This window comes from Thunnus albacares, chromosome 15, assembly GCF_914725855.1.
Source record: "Thunnus albacares chromosome 15, fThuAlb1.1, whole genome shotgun sequence".
Lineage (NCBI taxonomy): Eukaryota > Metazoa > Chordata > Actinopteri > Scombriformes > Scombridae > Thunnus > Thunnus albacares.
This window is the reverse complement of record NC_058120.1, coordinates 19,879,608-19,902,182: the sequence shown is the minus strand read 5'-3', so window position 1 is coordinate 19,902,182 and position 22,575 is coordinate 19,879,608. Positions and strand designations below refer to the sequence as shown.

The 22,575-nt window shown below is 37.8% G+C and overlaps 1 protein-coding gene, 1 pseudogene and 2 gene segments (V, D, J or C); 3 read left to right on the top strand and 1 right to left on the bottom strand.

Annotated features, from left to right (window-relative positions):
* The window catches only part of LOC122998179, a 106,236-nt gene extending 99,182 nt beyond the window's left edge, over positions 1–7,054 (top strand). The window contains 2 exon segments of the V gene segment in view: positions 5,888–5,922; positions 6,437–7,054. Coding sequence covers positions 5,888–5,922; positions 6,437–6,759 — 358 coding nt within the window.
* LOC122998180 overlaps positions 1–8,105 on the bottom strand; it is an 88,746-nt pseudogene extending 80,641 nt beyond the window's left edge.
* LOC122998185 lies at positions 2,146–3,054 on the top strand. The segment is given in 1 exon segment: positions 2,146–3,054. A coding segment is annotated over 1 exon segment (405 nt).
* A 2,808-nt stretch (positions 8,106–10,913) lies between the features above and the next one.
* Positions 10,914–21,698, top strand: zgc:101744 (Receptor expression-enhancing protein 6-like). The gene is made up of 6 exons (XM_044374917.1): positions 10,914–11,023; positions 11,110–11,242; positions 16,792–16,885; positions 18,548–18,686; positions 20,600–20,768; positions 20,977–21,698. The coding sequence occupies exons 2-6, from the start codon at positions 11,128–11,130 to the stop codon at positions 21,012–21,014; spliced, it is 555 nt and encodes a 184-aa protein (XP_044230852.1). The 5' UTR covers positions 10,914–11,023; positions 11,110–11,127; the 3' UTR covers positions 21,015–21,698.
* The last annotated feature ends 877 nt before the right edge of the window (positions 21,699–22,575 follow it).

Genomic DNA, 22,575 nt, shown 5'->3' with positions numbered 1-22,575 from the left:
TCACTATAGTGTTATCTTAACTGAATTCAGTCATATCAATAAACAACATCAATCTTCTTATCAATATATCTGCTCTATTTATGAAGGACTCTGTATTAAAACATAATAAACAGCTTTGAGTCAGAATGAACAAATGCAAGTTTATAACACAATTCAGCGTAGCAGCAGGGAGGAGCAGGAGGTAAAATATCAACTATAATTATAGCAGAGTGGGGCTTCGACTGAGGACAAGATGAGAGGAGTAATGTTCGAATATAACAACTGAACTGTACTAAAAGTGCTCAGACACTTAAACATTTTGTATGATTTATAATAAGTGTTGCTATATTCTGGTTGTACATTGTTATTTGCATGAATAACCATTATATTTGGGCATATTAAGGGCATTGTTATTGGCTTGTATGTATCAGAGTAAGTGTGAATGATTTGTTTTAATCAAAGTTGTTTCTACAGCAGTGGTGAGAACAAGACCGATGGCTCAGGTACAAGAGCAAAATGTTGATTGGCATCCGGGTACTTTAGGTGGTTTGAGCTGAAAAAGTTCGCAGTTAGTCTTGAAATCCAGATTTTCTAATTTGGGGCATAAACAACATTGTTGCAGCTGGAGGACTTATTGCTCTAAATCAAGGTCATAGTGATGATGCAGCAATGAAAACTGTGAAAATAGTCTCTGCTCATAACTGAAAATTGTAAAAATCTGAGTTTGAAAAGATAAGTAGAGATGGCATTAAGGTTTGTGCTTGTGAGGTTACTGTCAGCTCTGTGTTCAGTGGTCTGTGTCAGAGTCTCTTCCTCTTCAGCAGCTGCAGTCGGTTCCTGCTGTAACAGCTCAGTGTCTCTGCAGTCTGACTGAGGGAGGTTTTTGTACGACTACAAATCACTGTGTTAACGGCCAGTTACTGCCTACATTATGGACACTCTGACAGTAGTAAACTGCTGCATCTTCAGTCTGAACTCCACTGATGGTCAAAGAGAAGTCAGAGCTGCTTCCACTGCCACTAAACCGAGCTGGTATTCCTGATTCACGTTGGCTTGCATATTTTATTAGGAGTTTTGGAGTCTGTCCAGATTTCTGTTGATACCAGAACATATAATCTTGTCCACTACTATATCTATAAACAGCCGGGTTGGTTTTACAGGTGAGAGTGACAGTGGATCCTGGAGTAGATGTCACTACTGGAGGTTGAGTCACAGTCACCTGACCGCTGCATCCTGCAGACAGAAACAAATCTTTCATTTATCAGCAGAAATTAATGACAGAAAAAGCAGCACATCATGTTTGAAATGTTGCTGAGTGAATGAACCTGTAAAACAGCAGCAGGCCAGCGTCCAGATGAGGATGGTGATGAGAGTCATGGTGGTTGTGCTTTCTGCTGTGTTGACTGACAGATCTGAGTCCTGCAGTGTTGAACTCACAGGACTATAAACCTTCTCAGTTCACTGGAGGATCAGCTGACGATGCAAAGCCTCCTCTCTATGGAAATGATTTCTCTGCTCTCAACAGACTGAAGGCAACGTGGGACACAAAATCAGGAGAAATACTGTTTGGATTTACACCATCTATGATCTTAATGGAATAAAATAACTTCTTTTGTTAACAAATTTGAGGATTTATAACATTTGTTTGAATGGGAGTGGTTGGTATCTATTTAATTTGTTTTACATACAAGGTTTCACAAATACACTATATACTCATTCTGTAATTTATGATTAATTATATTTATGATTATTTAGAAATGTTGTGTTAAGTACCAGAGATTTATTACTTTGTACAAAATATAGCATTTTCATGGGTTTTATCAAATATTAAATGAGAATGTGATTAAGGTCATTGTTTGCATGTTGTTGATAATTTTTGATACTTATCAAACAAGGCTGATCTCGCTATCTGAGAAGAAAATTTGCAGATCAAAATTCATTTCGTATAGCAGATAATAACATTTATAGAGACAGAGAAAAACCTTCTGTTTTCTAATATTTGATTTTTATGATAATTTTGAATTATCAGATTTTAAAACATAATATCAGCAGTTTAATTCTATTTTTATTTATTCATTTTGAAAGTGTTAACCCCTTTTTTAAATTTAAAATATGATGTGGATTCCTGTTAAAAAATAAATATAATGTTATCAGTTAATGCAGCTCAGCTTTGTGTTCACGGTTCATTTATTTCACATGTAGTGAAAAGGAAGTGAAAGAGACAGATGACAAAGTTTTAACTGTATTCACATGAGTGTTTCAGTTCTGTCGGTTTAAACATAAGAAAATAAACAGCTATGAAGATGTCATCAATAATTATTATCAATGAACCTTTTTCACTGCATTGAACTCATGTGTCTGATGGTCTGATTCTTAGTGTATGAGTGCAACAGCAGCACAAGCTCTAAAGTTTTCCGTCTTTGTCTTTTCTCCCCCCTCTCCTCCCCCTCTCTCTCCTCCAGTGGGTGTGGTGCGGCCCACCCTGACCGTCCTCCCCCCCTCCAGAGAGCAGCTGCAGCAGGGCAGTGCCACACTGGTGTGTCTGTCCAGCGGGGGCTTCCCCTCAGCCTGGAGGCTGGACTGGAAGGTGGGGGGCAGCAGCAGCTCCTTAGGGGTGTCACACGGCCTGGAGGTCCTGGGGAGGGACGGCCACTACAGCCGGAGCAGCACCCTGAGCCTCTCTGCAGACCAGTGGAGGAAGGTGGGCTCAGTGAGCTGTGAGGCCAGTCTGAGTGGACAGACCCCTGTCACTCAAACCCTGGACCCTGACCGCTGCTCAGAGTAGAGCTTCAGCAACACTTCCTGTCTGGAAATGATGCTTCTTTTTCTTTGCTAGAGATCTTGATGAAGCTACAGATCTTCTCTGTTCAGCTGTTTCTGCAAGTTTCACATCTCTCTACTCAGTGTTTTAATGTGCATGTTGCTTTCTAATACTGATCTTCCTTATATTCTGCTTTATGTTCATTACTTTTCAAATGAAACTTAATATTCTGAGTTTCACTCCAAGAGAAATTATTCATCATTCAAAATATGACATGACATTGATCATTTCTTCAATAAAGCTGTTGATTATAATGAGTCAGTCAGTGTTTTTTTTTAACATATATGAAAAATAACTTCTTAATCATCACAATATCATCATACTTGATATCAAACTATACCTAATAGTATAGGAGATTGTAGCTCTTTAATTTACTTGTGACAATAATTATAGGTATGAAATCCTTTGGATCCTTAAAATGTTTATTTACCTTTGGGCTGTAGTTGTATCATTTTGTGCAGCTATTGGTAGAAAATCTGTCAAATATTTGTGGCTGAAATTAACAAGAGCTAAATGTTTCCAGCTTACTCATAAAGATATTGAATAAACTGACAAGAACTGAAGTTTTAACTGTAAATGTAAGAGGGTCTTTCAGTTTGTTTCAGTCTTATTTGGGTTCATTGTGGTTCTGCTTGATGACTCTTGTGTGTCAGAGTCACAGTGTTGTGTTCACTCGACCAGTTATCCTCATCACAGTCTCTTCATCAACCCTCTGCAGCTGCAGCAGGCCGTTTTCACTTCAGTCAAACTGAAGGAGGTTTTTGTACGACTCTAAATCACTGTGTGAACGTTAAATCAGTATGTACGCCAAGACAGTAGTAATCTCCAACATCTTCAGCCTGAACACCACTGATGGTCAGAGTGTAACCAGAACCAGATCTACTGCCACTGAATCGAGATGGAGTTCCTGAGTTTAGAGTTGATGCTTGGTATATAAGAAGTTTGGGAGCTTGTCCAGGTTTCTGAAGGTACCAACTGAGATCATCTTCAATATCTGAACTCCCTGTGGCGCTGATGGTCACCGTCCCTCCAAGACTAACAGACTTGAATTTGTCAGTCTGAGTCAGAAAATTGTTGGCAGAAGACTCTGAAATGAAAAATTAAATATGAATCTTGAGTAGAACTTTTACCATCCTTAGGAACGCGAATTTATAACATAAGAGAAGAGAAAAATAGAAAAGACATTTAAGCAAAAGTAAAAGGGAGAACACAGACTGGATTTACACCAAAATATTTTCAGAATCTCTCACCCTGACTCAGAAAACCCAACATGACCAGCAGAGTTATTGGCGACATCATCCTGATGCAGTTTTCAGTGTGAGTGCATGAAAACAGTTCAGACTCTCTGTGACACAAGAACTTAAACTCTGAGGAGCAGTGATGCATGAAAGTCATGCAAAATACATTTAAGAAGGCAAACACACACCTGTTGTTGTGAAACAGAAAGAGCAGAAGTGAGGAGGAGTGAGAGATCATCAAAACTTTAAAATTAATTTACAAAACTTTGACGTCATCCTTTTTTTATGTTGCAAATATTCACGTTTTTACATCTTCATATAACTTTGTGTTCATTAACAGGTGTGTGGTGTATGGATTTTCATGAAGGTGAAAATCATTAATTAAATATGTGATTTATTAATGTTCAGAGCTCTGCTGCTGAGGATGAATGTGAAGAGAGCATCATGATGTAATTAGTGATTTATGTCTTGTTTGCAAAAATCTCTTAAATCAGTCTGAAATAAACTATTTGCCAATATATTGATGTGAATAAGATTTCTGTGCTTGGTGAGGTTACTGTCAGCTCTGTGTTCAGTGGTCTGTGTCAGAGTCTCTTCCTCTTCAGCAGCTGCAGTCGGTTCCTGCTGTAACAGCTCAGTGTCTCTGCAGTCTGACTGAGGGAGGTTTTTGTACGACTGCAAATCACTGTGTGAAGACATTAGCACTGTTTATTTGATGAATGCTTTGACAGTAGTAAATTGCTGCATCTTCAGTCTGAACTCCACTGATGGTCAAAGTGAAATCAGAGCTTCTTCCACTGCCACTATACCGAGCTGGTGTTCTTATATGACGTATGCTCACATGTCTTATTAGGTACTTTGGAGCCTCTCCAGATTTCTGTTGATACCAGAAAATATAATCATCACCGATATTGTTTCTGTAAACAGACGGGCTGGTTTTACAGGTCAGAGTGACAGTGGATCCTGGAGTAGATGTCACTACTGGAGGTTGAGTCACAGTCAACTGACCGCTGCATCCTGCAGACAGAAACAAATCTTTCATTTATCAGCAGAAATTAATGACAGAAAAGGCAACACATCATGTTTGAAATGTTGCTGAGTGAATGAACCTGTAAAACAGCAGCAGGCCAGCGTCCAGATGAGGATGGTGATGAGAGTCATGGTGGTTGTGCTTTCTGCTGTGTTGACTGACAGATCTGAGTCCTGCAGTGTTGAACTCACAGGACTATAAACCTTCTCAGTTCACTGGAGGATCAGCTGACGATGCAAAGCCTCCTCTCTATGGAAATGATTTCTCTGCTCTCAACAGACTGAAGGCAACGTGGGACACAAAATCAGGAGAAATACTGTTTGGATTTACACCATCTATGATCTTAATGGAAAATAATATTTATAGAAGTGCAGTTGAGGATTTATGGAAAAGTTTGTGTCAACTGTGGTTGGTATGATGTGTCTGTTTGTCTGCCTTTAACTGACTTACAGGGTTTATTGTAGATAAATAATGTATTTCACTTGTGATTAATATGAGATTGTAAATCTATATTATTATGAAGCATCATGTTAATTTAAACAATGTATAACTGTTAACAGAATGAAACTATGATGATTGTAAAAAGTAGACTGTAATCCTTTTTCTGTCAGATGTAGAAAAGTAAAGAAAAATTAAAGAAATATTCTTGTTACATACAATAATTTCAATCATTATTATTAAAAAAGTGTTGTAGATTTGATCAAGTATAAGTGTTGCTGTGTAATTTTTAACAAGTAGAGTTTTTTCAGTCGATAGATGCTTGTTCACAGTGCAGGAGGTTTTTGTACGGCCACTTAATGAGTTTGTATCACTGTGGAGGACTTTTGGTGGAGGAACCAAACTCATCGTTGACTGTAAGTACCAGAGATTTATTACTTTTTATAATATATAGAATTTATACCATTTATCAAATATTTCATGACACTGTGATCAAGTTCAGTGTTTGCATGTTTTTATGTTTTTTGTTATTAATCAAACAAGGCTGATCTCACAATCTGAGAAGAAACTTTGCAGAGATCAAAATTCACTCAGTATTTAAGATAATACATTTTTGGATAAAAAAGATAAACATGAATTTTCTAATATACTATTTTTATGATAACTTTTAACTTTAATTTAACTTTTAAATATTATCTGCATTAAAATGTTTGACAGCAATATTTGGTAAAAAAAAAAAAAACATAAGAAAATAAACAGATATGAAGATCATCATCAATAATTAATATCAATTGACCTTTTTAGTTGCATTTAAATTCAACTCATGTATCTGATTTGATTCTTAGTGTATGAGTGCAACAGCAGCACAAGCTCTAAAGTTTTCCGTCTTTGTCTTTTCTCCCCCCTCTCCTCCCCCTCTCTCTCCTCCAGTGGGTGTGGTGCGGCCCACCCTGACCGTCCTCCCCCCCTCCAGAGAGCAGCTGCAGCAGGGCAGTGCCACACTGGTGTGTCTGTCCAGCGGGGGCTTCCCCTCAGCCTGGAGGCTGGACTGGAAGGTGGGGGGCTGCAGCAGCTCCTCAGGGGTGTCACACGGCCTGGAGGTCCTGGGGAGGGACGGCCACTACAGCCGGAGCAGCACCCTGAGCCTCTCTGCAGACCAGTGGAGGAAGGTGGGCTCAGTGAGCTGTGAGGCCAGTCTGAGTGGACAGACCCCCGTCACTCAAACCCTGGACCCTGACCGCTGCTCAGAGTAGAGCTTCAACAACACTTCCTGTCTGGAAATGATGCTTCTTTTTCTTTGCTAGAGATCTTGATGAAGCTACAGATCTTCTCTGTTCAGCTGTTTCTTCAAGTTTCACATCTCTCTACTCAGTGTTTTAATGTGCATGTTGCTTTCTAATACTGATCTTCCTTATATTCTGCTTTATGTTCATTACTTTTCAAATGAGACTGAATATTCTTGGTTTCACTCCAAGAGAAATTATTCATACATTCAAAATGTGGAATGAACATTGAACCATTACTCAATAAAACTGTTGATTATAATGAGTCAGTGTCTTTGTATTTCTTTAAAAAGATATTTGTTATGAAAAATACCTTCTTGATCATCCAAATATCATCATACATGATAATAAAGTATGCCCAACAGTACAGCAGATGGTTGTTTTCTATTACATTGTGACATTTGAGTATGAAATCATTTGGAATTTTAAAATTTTAAATAATAAATTGGAAAACCTAATTTCCTTTTGGGCTGCATTAGTGGAAAATCTGTCAAATATTTGTTTTTATCAGTGGCTATACTGGAACAAAAGCTCAGTGTCTCTATCATACTCATACACAGATGGAATTAACTGACAAGAATTTAAGTTTTAACTGTAAATGGAAGAGCATCTGTCAGTTTGTTTCAGTTTTATTTAGGGCCATTGTGGTTCTGCTTGATGACTCTTGTGTGTCAGAGTCACAGTGTTATCTTCACTCCACCAGTTATCCTCATCACAGTCTCTTCATCAACCCTCTGCAGCTGCAGCAGGCCGTTTTCACTTCAGTCAAACTGAAGGAGGTTTTTGTACTGCTATAAATCATTGTGTGAATGTGGCATCACCATGGTCACCAAGACAGTAGTAATCTCCAACATCTTCAGCCTGAACACCACTGATGGTCAGAGTCTAGCGAGAACCAGATCTACTGCCACTGAATCGAGATGGAGTTCCTGAGTTTAGAGATGATGCTTTGTATATTAGAAGTTTGGGAGCTTGTCCAGGTTTCTGAAGGTACCAACTAAGAGCACTACGAATATTTGAACTCCCTGTGGCGCTGATGGTCACCGTCCCTCCAAGACTAACAGACTTGGATTTGTCAGTCTGAGTAAGAAAATTATTGGCAGAAGACTCTGAAATGAGGAAATTAAATATAAACTTCAGAAATCAATGTTTAGATTTGACAGCATGAAGTAACACTTAATATTGTAATATTAATATATTACGCCACACTTAATATTTACGCCAAGTATGAACATTTGACAATTTAACCATAAATGCCAAAAATCTCTCACCCTGACTCAGAAAACCCAACATGACCAGCAGAGTTATTGGCAACATCATGCAGTTTACAGTGTTAGTGCATGAAAACAGTTCAGACTTGCTGTGAACATTCAGAACTTAAAAGTCTGGGGAGCAGTGATGCATAAAAGTCATGCAAAGCACACTTAAGCACACCTGTCCTTGTGAAACTGAGAGGAAGAGATGAGGTGGAGTAGGCTACATCTTCCTGTGGACTGACTGCGCAATTGTGGAAACTCTTTGGCTTTCTGTTCCACATCTCTCTGCTAAATCTGTCTTTACAAAGTTCCCTTAAACCCTTTGTACTCATAAATGGATGCAGGCTGCCCTCTGCTGACAGTCCAGGTTCACAGCAACCAAATTTCATAGTTGTCAATGTGTTTAAAGCCAAATATGTCAACCTCATGGTGGCACTACAGGAAAGTCAGGAGATCACAGTCAGTATTCTCAGGGGACTTTTAATGTTTATCATTTCATGGCAATCAATTTAATCATTGTTGAGATATTTCAGTCTGGCCCAAAGTGGCTGACTGACATTTCCACGCCACTACATTGACTAACAATTGAAGCTGTTTTTCTGTTCTGAAGCTTGTTTCTTTGCTCCTGATTTTTTTTTTTACATTTTGCAGTTGTGAGATCTTCATCTGAAAGTCTGTTGCTGAAAGTCCTGTACTTTGACTGAAAGCCCCGAAAACAGCTACTAAATGGACCTTGAGGGGAGATTGTTTCATCTGTTGTTTCAAAGGTCAAGAATTAAATTGAAAACCCCCAATTTTTACTGTAAGCCAACATTTACCAGAAGTCTTTAAACTGCTCAGAAAGTGCTGAATGTATGAAAATGTATGAAAATGTATGAAAAGCTTGAAACTTTAACATCCAAAATTCCACCAAAACTAAGCAAACTCCATCTGCTGATGACTTGTTACATGTATGGTTCAATACTGAGTGTACATCTTCAAAACTTCATTTTAGACACAAAAGCAAATCTTTACAGCAGACACTGACACTTGATTTCAGCTGACAACAACTCATTTGTCAGAAACACTGAGGTAAAAAAAAAAAAAAAAAGAAGAAAAAAACACAACAGGCTGCATCATTTTTTCTATTTTTTAAATTTCTATTGTGTCTTTTAATTGTTTATATTGTAAAAAAAAAAAATGTCTATATTGTGTAAACAAACTTTTCATTACAAAATAGTGAGATTTGTACCTCAAGTATGTACTACAGTGTATTCTGCAGGAACGAGTCACAGAAAATGCAGCAGGAAAGGTTTCAATGGACTTTATTTTGACAGTCTTCCTTGTTTTGTGGTGGGGGGTTTATTGAATATAGATGTATTTCAATGTGGTTTGGCAATTGCTGGTCTGACCATATGAATATATGTTAGTTTTTGAGCAGAAACTGAAGAGTTTTGAAGTGAGTGCATTAGCATTTGCACAGTGGGCTGCAGTTGTTTGTGTGAGAAAAAGTATTCAGAAAATTTGAGGGTTGTATGATGGACATTGAATGTTTTTTGTGTTAAAGCAATTTAAATGTCATCACAGTTTGGTCCATGTTTTGACTGTGTGTGAAGAGTTTTGAAGATGCATACTCAGTATTGAACCATGCATGTAATTAATTGTGAAAAAACTGTAATGTTGTAGACTGTGCACATTCAGTTCACAATATGTCTAATGATCAACGAAGGGCCTAATGTTTGTTTCTTTGCTTGGTTGGTTTATTGGTGATAAAAGCTATAAAAGAGTTCTGTATGGTAGCCCCAAGGTGCAAAAGACATCATTTTACAATTTTTCTTGATCGCTTGCACATTATAACTGGGCCTATTAACCAAACATCCCAAACCATGACACCATCTATCAATAGACAGACCCATCTCCCAAAACTATAAACACTATTCTCCTGTTTTCACTCATTTAGACAGCACTGGCAATCAATATCATTAACTCAAGTCATCACAGCTGGAACTCAATTAACACGCAATTTCCCCAGGTGGAAAGACTCACAGTCAAAATTGTTCACACACCAATCAGAACATCATGATAGATAAATAACAGGGTCACAGATCAGTTCACTTGTTTTAGAACAATGGATTCACAAAGACCTGAGGCAGAATAAATGTGATTTCTTTCTTTCTTTATGTACAAACAGTTGTTTTTTTTGTTTGTTTGTTTTTTTTATTGGTTTATACATTATTGGTAAATACTAAAAATGGAAATTATTTTACTTTATCAGTTGCATATTTTTACAGGACATTTACTTTTTCACTCAATCTCAGTTTAATTTATCACAGTACATTGAGGAATAAAAAAAATTGTAACTGTATACAAGTGTTGTGTCTTTATATGGGGTTCATCATATAAAGAGGTTGTTCTGGAGGAAAACCATAAGCGCCATCATTCATTGCAGTAACAGTTGTGTTTTGAATTGATCTCACCAGTGTGTGATGGCTTTTTTGTGTATTTGAGTTTGTGTGATGTCTGAAGGCAAAGTTTGATTTAGATGTACGATTACACGGTTTTGAGTGGAGAGTTTAGTTTTTTGTTTGAAGTTTGTGAAGACGTGTGCAGTTATGCATTTGTGTTTAGAGTTTTGGCAAATGGAGCATAATTTCAATAAATGTGTCTTAGCAATTGAGAAAAACTGTAAAATGAAATAAGTTTTTAGAATGATTTCAGCAAACAATAAACATTTCAATGTAGGCCTAAATATGGATATGTCAGTACTGTTTTAAGACAGTATTGAAAAGAATATGTGAACCTCTAATCTATGATCAATGTGCAGCACAAACCTTTTTTTATTTACCTGCTGCAGTGGACGTTACTCTGCGGAGCTCTGTGATTGGTCAGCGGACGTCTTTCAAGCTCCTCCCCCGCTGTCTGTCACCGTAGCTCGGCCAAGTCAGCAGCAGCCAGCCGGCCGTCCAGCGGCAAGTTTTCGGGCGAATTATCAAGTAAAGGTCAGTAAAATAGCACCGTGTTTTAACACAAATCCCTCAAGCTTCGTCACGTTTAACATTTGCATTGTTTTTCTGTCGGTCAACAGGCTCAGCAAGGCCCGAAAATGAGTCAGTTCAAGGAGCGTTTCGTGACTCTGCTCCATGAGAAGAACTTTGTGACAGATCAGTTGGCAACGGCGGAACAAAAAACGGGAGTGAAGAGAGAGTACATCGCCTTGGGTATGTTAACAGCTCGGTGGGAAGAAAGGAGACCACTGTTAAACTTTAGGAAAGAAAAAAAACATGTCTGACTTTGCTTTAAACATGCTGGAGATAAAAACTGAGGTCGTTTGGGGTTTTAACATCTTAACGGTTTTCTTCATGTTCAGCAAACAAGTCAACGTTAGCTGTTTGAGCTGAAATTAAATTACCATTCAAACTGCTGCTGGCAGACTGTTGCATCACTAACTTACTCAACTTTTCTCAGTTTCATTGCATATCATGTGGCACTGTTGGCTCATTTTATTGCCCCTCTAAGCTTTGGATAACAAAGTTCAGCCAGCTCAGACCTTTATGCTACAAGATTAGAGTTGATTATATAATCCTAATTACACCACGCTTTATTCACCAAACACTTCTGCCTGCTTTGCCTTCATTAGGATGGTGTGTGAGGTAATCCAGATTGAAATTATAAGTAAAAAAAGCTTTAGGAGAGATTTCATGCAACATATGGTATCATTCATTTATTAGCATGTCCATGTGGAAAAGGATAGGGAAAAAAAAAAACATCAAGAGGACTCAAGCAAAGAATAATGGAATATAAAAGTACCATAAATTGTTTAAAAGATATATCCAGTTGCAGCACATTTTATGGAAATTTGATGTATGGGAAATGTGTTTGTCAAAGAGAGAGTGAGATTTAGAGAAATTGTTCCTTAAGAGGCAGGCGTTCTGGATTAAAAAATTGGCACTTTAAACCCAAGAAGGTTAAATGAGGAATTGGTTTAGTAACTGTAGAGTTTAACTGGATTATACTTGTTCTCAAGGAACGGGACTTCTTTTGAGAACATTTGGAAATTTAGTAAATGGATGTGTCATGGGTCAACCGTGGTTTGTCTATGAATTGAGTTATTCATAACTGTTACAAATATACTGTGTTTTGAAAAAAATACTTTAAAATTAACCCCAGTAAGGGGTTAAGATGAAATATTGTATTTGCGTGAGAATATTCTCAAAAGGATGATGATAATTTTGTTTTGTAGACTTTGTATCTATGGTTTTTTATCGGTAACAATCTCTCACACAACCCTGATGAAGGCATGATAAACAAAAACGTGGTAAATAAAGCATGGTGTAGTAGAGAAGAGCTGTGTGACGTGTGTTAAGTTTGATGGACAAGCATTGAAGCTCACCCTGGTCTTTTCATTATTGATTAATCATACATTTATTTTCTTGATTAATTGGTTAGTGGTTGGTCCATAAAATGATGATCACAGTTTCCCAAAGCTTGAGATGATACCCTCAAATATCTTCTTTTATCCAGACCAACAGTCCACAACCCAAAGATATTTAGTTTACTGTCATGAAGGACAAAAGAAAACAAAATATTCACATTTGAGAAGTTTGAGCCAGAGAATTTGGACTTTTTTATTTCTTAAAAAAACAATCAGTTATCAAAATAGTCGGCAATTAATCAATTAATCGGCTAATCTTTGCAGCTCTACACTGGTCTGCACCTCGCTGAAATTGATCTAATCCTCTACTACCTCCAATCTCTCGGGGGCATCAACAGCTGGTCCCGGGGGGTATTTTTATCACATCCTGAAATATCCAGAGCAAGGCAGAGATGGATTCTAGGATGACTGGTTATTCAACTGGCCGCTGCTCTCTGTTAGCTTTTAGGAGTTGTGTTTTGACAGTAACTTGTAGTCAGTTTGCACAGTAGAAGTCAATAAAGGCCTGTCACCTCAGGCTATGAAGTCATCATTTTACCCATGATGCCACTTAGCTACAGGAAGCATGTTAGCCACGGTGACCTACATTCAAACCCACATCTACATTGGATGTGTGGACACAACCCTAACATGAGTACACATCTATACAACCATTTTCAAGGTCACAGAAGATATTAATTTCTGAATGTGTTGATTGCTGAATGTGAAACATTTCGTCTATATTTAGCTGCATGATATCAGATGTTGATTACAAGCATGATTGCAAATAACCCTGAGGATTTTTGATATTTTCAGTGAGGGTGTGCAGGTTCAAATATAGCATTTAATATAGATGGCCCCAACATTATAGCCTGTGTGATACTGGATTTTGGAGGCGGATAGTGATATTTGAAAGTTTAAAAAATCTGATAGCAAAATATCAGCAGATATTCATTTTTTAACATACTGAACAAACATTTTTGATATAGATTCTTTAAATTTGGTCGTGAAAGGATTACCAAGATATGTACTAAGTAACACATTGTACAGCTGAAAATAAACTTGTTAAGTGCACTGTGGCGGACTAACTATATATAATGGGAACACACTTTCCAAACTAGAGCTGAAAGTATTAGTTGATCACTCAATTAGACGATCGACAGAAAATTACCCGTCAACAATTTTGATAATGGATTTGGAGTGGATAGTTTGAGTCCATTTTCCAGCTTCTCAAATGTGAAGATTTGCCGCATTTTTATTATTATAACCTGAATATCGTTGTGTTTTAGGACTGTTGGTCAGACAAATCAAAACATTCAGAGATGTCAACTTGGACTCTGCGACACTGTGATGGATATTTTGCACCATTTCCTGACATTTTGTCTAACAATTGATTAATCGAGTGACTAATTTGCAGATTAATGGACTAACCTTTCCCAAAGTACATTAATCATATCACTGGCTACAGGAGTTTGGGGCCGATTTATGTTCGGCCCAGATCATCTGGTAATGTTTACAGATCCAATCTTAAACATCCAGAAGTGCTCGCAGACTCATTTAAAAATAATGGCTCATCACACACTACAGGATATTATAAAGATTATCGTGCTGGAGGGAACGATGCACCACCTCACATGATCTCACGTGATCTCATGGGGAAGCAGATGTAAACAAAATGGAGACTGACATGGTGCAACAACTTGCTTTAGTAATGTTTTACAGTGAGGAAAAAACAAAAGCAGAAGGCTAAAAGAGTCTGGATGTAAAAAAAAAAATGGTTGGGGAGACGCAGTCAACACAGGTTGTCTGTTCTTCAGCGAGAACTGGACGTGAGATTTTAACTGTCAGTTTTAATATGTCAACAATAGTATGCTAGCAAACGTTGGCCTCAAGGGCTTCAATGTTTACTGTTGCTTGGCAACACCGTGTGCTCTCTCTCAGTGGCTATTGTGGTCCCCCTCAGAAAATAGTGACGTAATCATCCAGATTTTAAACCCTAAATATCAAACATGTTTGAAATGATCGGCGCAGCCCCGACAAGTCTGCAAGCAGCTCTGGAGGTTTAAGATTGGACCTGCAAACATTACCAGATAATCTGGGCTGAACATCGGCACCAACCAACTTCTCAGATCAGATTTCCCCTCCAATTGTTTGGAGGTGTGACTCTGGGATAAATCGACCCAAAACTCCTGAAGTCTGAGCCCGGCTTTAGTGTCAGTTCAAGCTCAGTCAGATCTAATTTCAATACTTCCATGTTTTTGTCCACAGAGTCTCACACCACCAAACTGGCTTACAAAACAAATACCGAGGATTGTAAGCAAACACCACTTGACCTGTCTCTACCCTGCATTTAGCAGAAGGTAGAACCAGACAGAGCAGACAAATTATACCATGTCCTGTCCTGCTTCTAGAAATGTCTTGTTAGCTTGTTAGTGAGGCAGCAGCAATTCATTTGATACTTTGGCCGCGTTGCTTTCTCGTTACAAACGTGTACATGCTGATAACGGCTTGCATACAATAAATTCTTCCTTGATGGCTCACTGTAATTGTTTTATTGTACCTTGCATTGATCCGGGCAAGTAAGTCGAACACATTTAAAAAGCAGTGTAACTGTCCTCCGTTGAGCTGAGAAACGTCTCAAGTTCATGCTGACTCTTGTGACACTCTGAAGTGTGAAGAGTAATGTGCTGAGTGGAGCAGAGAGGTCTTATCTCCACTGTGTATGTAACCAAACTCTCTGAGTGAGTGACCGTTTGTTAGTTACATGTTTTTAAAGTCAACTTCCACCCCTCACCCACTGTGATCTTAACAATGGGTTACTGTGATAATTTGATGTTAAGTGGAACTGGATTTTCTGCTGAATTACAACTCCTGAAGCTCTGTAATGAGTAGTTTGAGTCCTACATTACAGGATTACACAACTGCGCAGTGGCTTTCGTGCACTTATTTCCAGTTTTTCCACGAGAAAGACACGTGTTTTCATTTAAGGCTGTAGAGTCTCTGTGTTACTTGGATGCATTGTTCATTTTCCTAGAGCAGCTCACGAGTTGGTTACTCACAGGACAGAGCCAGATGGCATGCAGGTTTTGAAATGTCAGTCAAAAAGATATGTGTCCATGAATTTGCAGTTTGCTTTTTTCGTTATTTATCACTGTCCAATTATTTTCCTACGCAAATCATTGCTGTGCAGACCTCAGCGTCAGCAGTTGTCTCTTTAGGGTCTTCTATTTCAACCAGTTCTTCCAGTTTTGTCTCCATTAGGAGAGAGCTGGGAATTGTGTGGATATTTGTGTTTGAGCTTGGACAAACAAATGAGATGTAAAGAGCAGGCTACAGGACAAAAGTAAGAACATTATAAAAGGCTTTTAGTGCGTTGGATACCTGTATGACTTCATTATGTTTATGGCATTTATGGTAGTTGAGGTTGATATCAACAGTTGAGTTTTGCCTACATTTTAATGTTCATATGGCATACAGCTGCTCGAGGGTTAGACAGTCATGCCCTGTTTGGCCATAAACCAGTCCTCACTTCATATTTGCATGGAAACAGAGTTCACACACAAGTTCTGGAAAAGTTCTTAAAGTTCATTGAGGAAGATGGAAAACTAGCAAAACGTTTAGAAAAAACACGCTAGTATCACTTTTGAAAATGAATCAGTAAAGGAGAAATAAGTCGGCTAAAATAGCTGACACACAGCAGTTAGTGTGTTTGTCTGTGAAGTCAGCTAACCAGGAAGTTGTTTAAGCCTTTGAAGGATTAAACAATGCAGCTACATCAATATTGTTAGGAATAAGAAGCATATAGTTCACTTCATACAGAGCTGATTGTCCTGCAGATTGTTTTTGATGTGTGTGTGTGTGTGTGTGTGTGTGTGTGTGTGTGTGTGTGTGTAATTCAGAAAATTACCTTGTAAAGTAAAACATGATAAATATTTGGCATCAAATTACACAGATGTCTTTCAAGAAATAAGAAAGAAATGTACACAAATTCAATGTCAGCATCCATTGTAGTTGCTTTGTAGGCTGCACTTCAATACACATAGTACAAATTGTGTTTGGACTTATAGAAAACTGATGGCATTTGTGGAATCTTTCACTAGGTCGAGGTGTATAGGCCGAAGCGTTTCACATGACTATGCGAGCTTCCACCACCTGGATTTGACTATCAGTGTTTGACTTGAGTTTAGCGCTCCTCCTAATCCTGGTAGCGTGCTGTCCCGACATCCTGCTATCAGACACACTCTGCTGACGACAAACGAATGTGGCTTGACATGAGAAGTGTTTGTCAAGTAAATGGATGATCTCAACCTCTCCTCAATGCTGCTTCTCTTCTCTCTCTCTCTCTTCCCTCTGCAGGTGCTCTGACTTTTATCGGACTGTATCTGCTGTTTGGATACGGAGCCTCGCTGCTCTGCAATCTGATTGGCTTTGCCTATCCAGCATATTTCTCGTACGTATGAAGTTGAGCTCATTTCAGTGAATGCCAAAACAAAATGCATGAAATCAATGCATTTAAAATATTTAAATAGTGATAAGCCAAAGTAACTTTTTATTTCTTTAATTCACTGACACTTATTGTAATGTAAAAAAAACAAGAGAACACTTGTAAAGCAAAAAATAATAGCCCCTTTCACAGCAGACATTTTGGCTTCCCATAGCAGGAAAAGCACAGGTGTATCTAATAACAATAATTATGGCTCTGTCCAGTCTGTCAGCGTGCACAATAACAGGGCTTTGGAACTGACACATCTAAATGAAATGCAGCCATTGTTAATTATTAATGTTATATTAAAGGCCTATTTTGTCTTCAGTATTACAACTGAGAATAGATCTTTTAATTTCCTTATCTTATTGGACATCTTTTTCTATCTGTACCTCACCTCTGCTTCCTATAAGCCTTTTTCACTGAAGACATTTTTACATGTCACAGTAGTAAAAAGCACAGGTGTAAATAATAAAATGAATGATGGCTGAATTATGATCCTGTTATTGGGCATGCTGGTTAACTGTCACACTTTTATTGCTTACAGGGACACTTTAGTACAATGGAGCCATTGTTAATGTTATGAGGAACACCTGCACGTTTCCTACTGTTAAAAGTCAAAATGTCTGCTGTGAAAAAAGTTTTTGTTGTTTTGTTGTTTATGTTCAAAAGACATAAACACTACTCACATGCCCATAAGTATATAACATTTACTTGTCACTATTATCATTCCTCCTCTTCTTACTGACCATAAGGGTATTTCCTTCCAGGCTGTCTTTTTTTGTACAAAATTCTCTCTTTGTGTTAATATCATTCCTCTGCAGCTCAGTAAACAAAATACTGCCTGTGAAACAAAAAACAAAATAATTTTGTACTAAAAAGACAAGGCAACCTTAGAAAATAACCTGTGAAATATCTCATCAACTTCTGGATAGAATCCTAATGCCCACTGACTTCTCTTCCTCTAGCACCACCATGATGTTCACATTTATGGCTTTGAGTGAAAATTCTAGACAACTAATGGAAGTATTTACAGTTAAATTTGGTACACACTTTCATGACCCTTCAGGATGAATTATAATCACTTTTTTGAATCCCCCTACCTTTACAGCTAGCGCCATCATCAGGTCAAAGTTTCAGTTTGTCAGATACTTTATTTATGACCAAATATCTGCAAAACTACTGACATTTCCATCAGCCTCAGCTGTACCTACTATATTTTCTAATTATAAAATGTTAGCTTGCTAACGCAATTAACTATGATGCTGATGTTACTCACATAGCTGCTAGCATGGCTGTAGGGTATTTGTCTTGTTACTATAAGCAAACAGGTTGTCAAACATTGAATGTTACTCACATTGTGTGTATCCCTCAGGCCTAAAAAAAACACATGGTATACATTTCCTACTTGATGAAAAATTTTGAAAGTCTTTTTTGAATGACATATGTCCTGTCTTTTTGTCCTCTCTTTTTGGCACACTAATTCCTTCTAACAGAAAAAACTCCACAATATACCTTTAAATGCACTCTAATGTTTAATTAGTGACTTTAAATCTTAAATCTCTTTCTGTACTGTTTGTTATGTCCTCATCAACCATCTGAATCAAACCTGTCCTCCTGTTAATTCAGCATTAAGGCCATCGAGAGCAACAATAAGGATGATGACACACAGTGGCTGACCTACTGGGTTGTCTATGGACTCTTCAGCATCGTAGAGTTCTTCTCTGACATCTTCCTCTTCTGGTTCCCCTTTTACTATGCTGGCAAGGTACTTTGACCATTAGTTTGCAGAGTGTTTTTGTGTACAGTCATACTATGTTGATCACGGGGGTTGATGTCTTTGGGCCTCTGTATATAGTAGTTTGCCAACAGCACACTCTTGTGGACAATTCATGTAATGTCAAAACAAGGAACACATGCAAAAATCTGCTGTGTCCAAACTCCATACTACATTATAATTCTAAGCAGGTTTTGATTATGTAGTGTGTTCACACTGGAAAAGTGACTAAATTCAGTATACTCAAAAAAGTCAGTACGTATACTCAAAACACTTGACTCTCCAGTGTGCTATTGATGGACATTATTGTCACAGAATGTATAGTTTAAAGGAAATGCAGCTACTCACAGCTCCAAAACATTATGATAAACTGCAAACGGTGGTGAGACAACTCCAGCAAAATATTGGAGAAAAAAAGAATTAAAGTAAAAAGAAGTAGTTGTGTAAAGTTGTGAGTTAGAAGGAAAAGTGACTCCACATATCCATGTTTCGGTCACCTCACTATCCAGATCTTCTTGTCTGATCGCCATGTTCACTATTACTTGATTCATTACAATGGTTTGACTTGAATAAACAAATAAACTTAATCCTGGAGAAATCGGCTTAATAAACACTGCCTCATACTGTGCAGTGAGTGATGTTAATTAACATAGGCCTGTTATGTAACACAAAAATACAACAGCAGACATCTTAACAAAAATACTAAAAACAAGGTTTAGCCTGAGGAAATGAGGAAAATCCTACATATTACAGTTTTGATAATAACTATTATCAGCATTGTACAGGATATTTATTTAACAAATGACACAAACAAAAAGAGAACCAGACCTTTTACAGCTACTGAACCAGCAGCCACTTGAGACAAGAAGCTTCACACCATGTGTGCCTGACATGGGCTCAGAGTTCACTTGTGTAAAGCCCTGCTTTCTGACATATGTTCAGGTGCAAAGGACAGGTACAATAGATTTTATAATACTTATTGTAATTTAGGCCACATGTTTTTTCAGTGTATTTTGCATGACTATTTTGAGATCATTTCCAAAATAAAGATTATAATTAAGAAATGCATCTTTACTGCAGCATTTGTAGTATTTCTTTACAAGCAAGATGCCATGTTTTATCTTAAAATAATTCAAACAACCATTTCTCAGTCGCTTTAGGATATTATGTATTTCCTACAAAGATCTGGGATGAGGTGATACGCAGCTCTGATAAATTATTTAGGAAATGGCAACCTTTTGACTCACTAAAGGTTTTACCTACAGACTCCAGACTAAGTCCCCTGGCCCCTTTTTTATTTTTTTTATCGGTTTAATCATCACCCTTTCATGGTTTCATGTGCAATGAAAGGAGTACAACTGTTAACGCTCCTCTTGTTGGAGGAGAGGGTAAAAAAGAGGAATTATATAGGGAATTCTGCCTACATAATATACTGTGTACCTTTTTGTAATAGTTTGAATTATTGTCGTAACAGTATGTTAAGGAATATACAGTAGTAACATGGCTAGATTTCAGTTCTTTGTATTGCTCAATTTAAAAAAAAAAAAAAAAAAAAAAAAAATATATATATATATATATATATATATATATACACAAAGATTACTATCAAAACTGTAATATGTGGGGTTTTCAGATTAATTGGGTAAAGATAAGTTTTATGATTTTACTAACATGCCTATTGTTGTGTTGCATAACAGGTCTGTGTTACTTTACAGTCTCCCTTTGCACAGTATGACAAATTGTTTATTTCAGCACATTTCACCAGGATTAAGTTTATTCATCTAAATCAAACCATTTTGACCAAAGCGAGCATCATGATGATGACAATTAGCTTGAAACACATGCAGTGCTGACAAATATTTCCATGTCCCTTTTTAGCATAATATCTTCTGCTCTCTCCTCAGTGTTTGTTCCTGATCTGGTGCATGGCTCCGGTGACGTGGAACGGTTCTGAAATCTTGTACAAGCGTGTGATCCGGCCATTTTTCTTGAAACACCAGGCTACCATGGACAATGTGGTCAGCGATCTGAGTGCCAAGGCAAAGAGCGTGACCGAGTCCGTCACAAAGGAAGGTGAGTCAGCCGCAGTGTACATGCCAGTACAGCCACATCCACATAGTATAAGTACTGCAGCACCAGTATTCTCACAGCAGGCAAATCTGAGCATCGTCTCTTGGATTCACATTGAAATAATACATTCACAAACACAGTAAACAGATTTTTTTTTTTCCTTTCTGCAAATTAATATTGTTGTTTTTGTCTTGTCTCTTTATTCCCTCAGCTGTTAATCAGGTCCTCAACCATCAGAAGGACCAGTAAGAAACATGGGAAGACCTTCTGTGTGTGTGTGTGTGTGTGTGTGTGTGTGTGTGTTTGTGTGTGTGTGTGAGTATGTGTTTCCTGGATGAGTGAATGAGTGAGTGTATATGTGTTTGTTGTTTGGCTTTTGGTTTAGTGAACCAAAGATTCACACCCGTGAAAATAAATAAAAGCTCATTTGATCACCCACATCAGTTCACTGCCATCGGTACTGCCAAGACAATCAGACAACTGTGACCTATTTATGTGAGCTTATTTTCTTTGTTGTAGTGTGACAAAATGGATGGAATGAAATGTGTGACAGCAAAAATTATGATTGTGCACCTGCAGGTTTCGGCAACACTGGAGGTGTAGTCAATAATATTCAGGTGCATGTCTAATTGAGCCATTTGTGACTGAAAACACACAGATAACACTACGGTTACAAAAGCAAGTTGCCTTGAGATGTATCATAAACGGCATATTCTAACATTACTCAAAAATTGAGCTTTTACGTGTCATTAAGTGTCTTCTTGCTCTTAAAAGCCTTATTGTCATATGTGTCAAGCAGCATTTAAAGTCTGTTTGAGCTTTAGGGAAAGTTCTCACTCAACGCTTTAACTGGACAACCTCTGCCTTTTGATATGTCTTAAATTATCATCTTATTATGATGAAACAATAAAACTGGAACCATAATGAACTGTACTGAATCTTTGTGTCTGGCTTTCAACTTTCAGATGTATTTCTGTTTCTTCTGGGGCTCTCTCTCCAAGCAGTGTCATTCCTCACAAAGTGGGAAATTGGATTTTATTTGGTCCAAATTACAATGTTCACGCACCAGTGATTTCTGTAATTGTATTTTATAGCAGTGGCGAGTTGAGAAAATTGTATTTCTGGATCCATAACCTCTGCGGATTTGGTTCTAGTTAATTTTGCAGCACTGAATTTTTTTCTTTTTTCTCTTTTTAATGAACTTTATCTGCAGTTATTGTAAATGGTACCCAAATATCTCACTGTATCAGTAACTTAAAAATTACTTTGCTCTTTGTTAAACACCTCTGAATTCAAGAATGTTTTAAACACAAAATTACGTTAAAGCATTCAAGTTTTTGCTACCAGTTTTGCAGATTTTGCAGTTGTAGATTCTTTTCAATTAATCTCTCAATTTGGTATTCTTTCTAATTTGGTATAGCAGGACATGTTTGTGTTTTTGTTGCAGGGAAAATACTAATGCCATGCACAATTTCTCTCACATCCTACGTATCCACTTGATCTTTTGACCTGTCACCCTCAAGTACTTTTACCAGCATTCAGACAGCCAAACCACCCACGCTTTAATTTGTGTTTGGCTCTGTATTCACGCTTGAGGGGCTCTGAATGGGAGACCCTTTGTGTTAGTGCGCTGGATAAAATGCTTGGGAAATGGTGCACCGCCACAGGGAGAGGAAGGCATCTGGAAATGTCTGCTGCGAAGATATGTCTGCCGGGTGTTTATGTATCCCATCAGCCACCGGTGGCCAACAGGTTATTGATTTAACAGAAATGGGACACAGAAACCAATTATTGCATTGTGTTGCTTTGA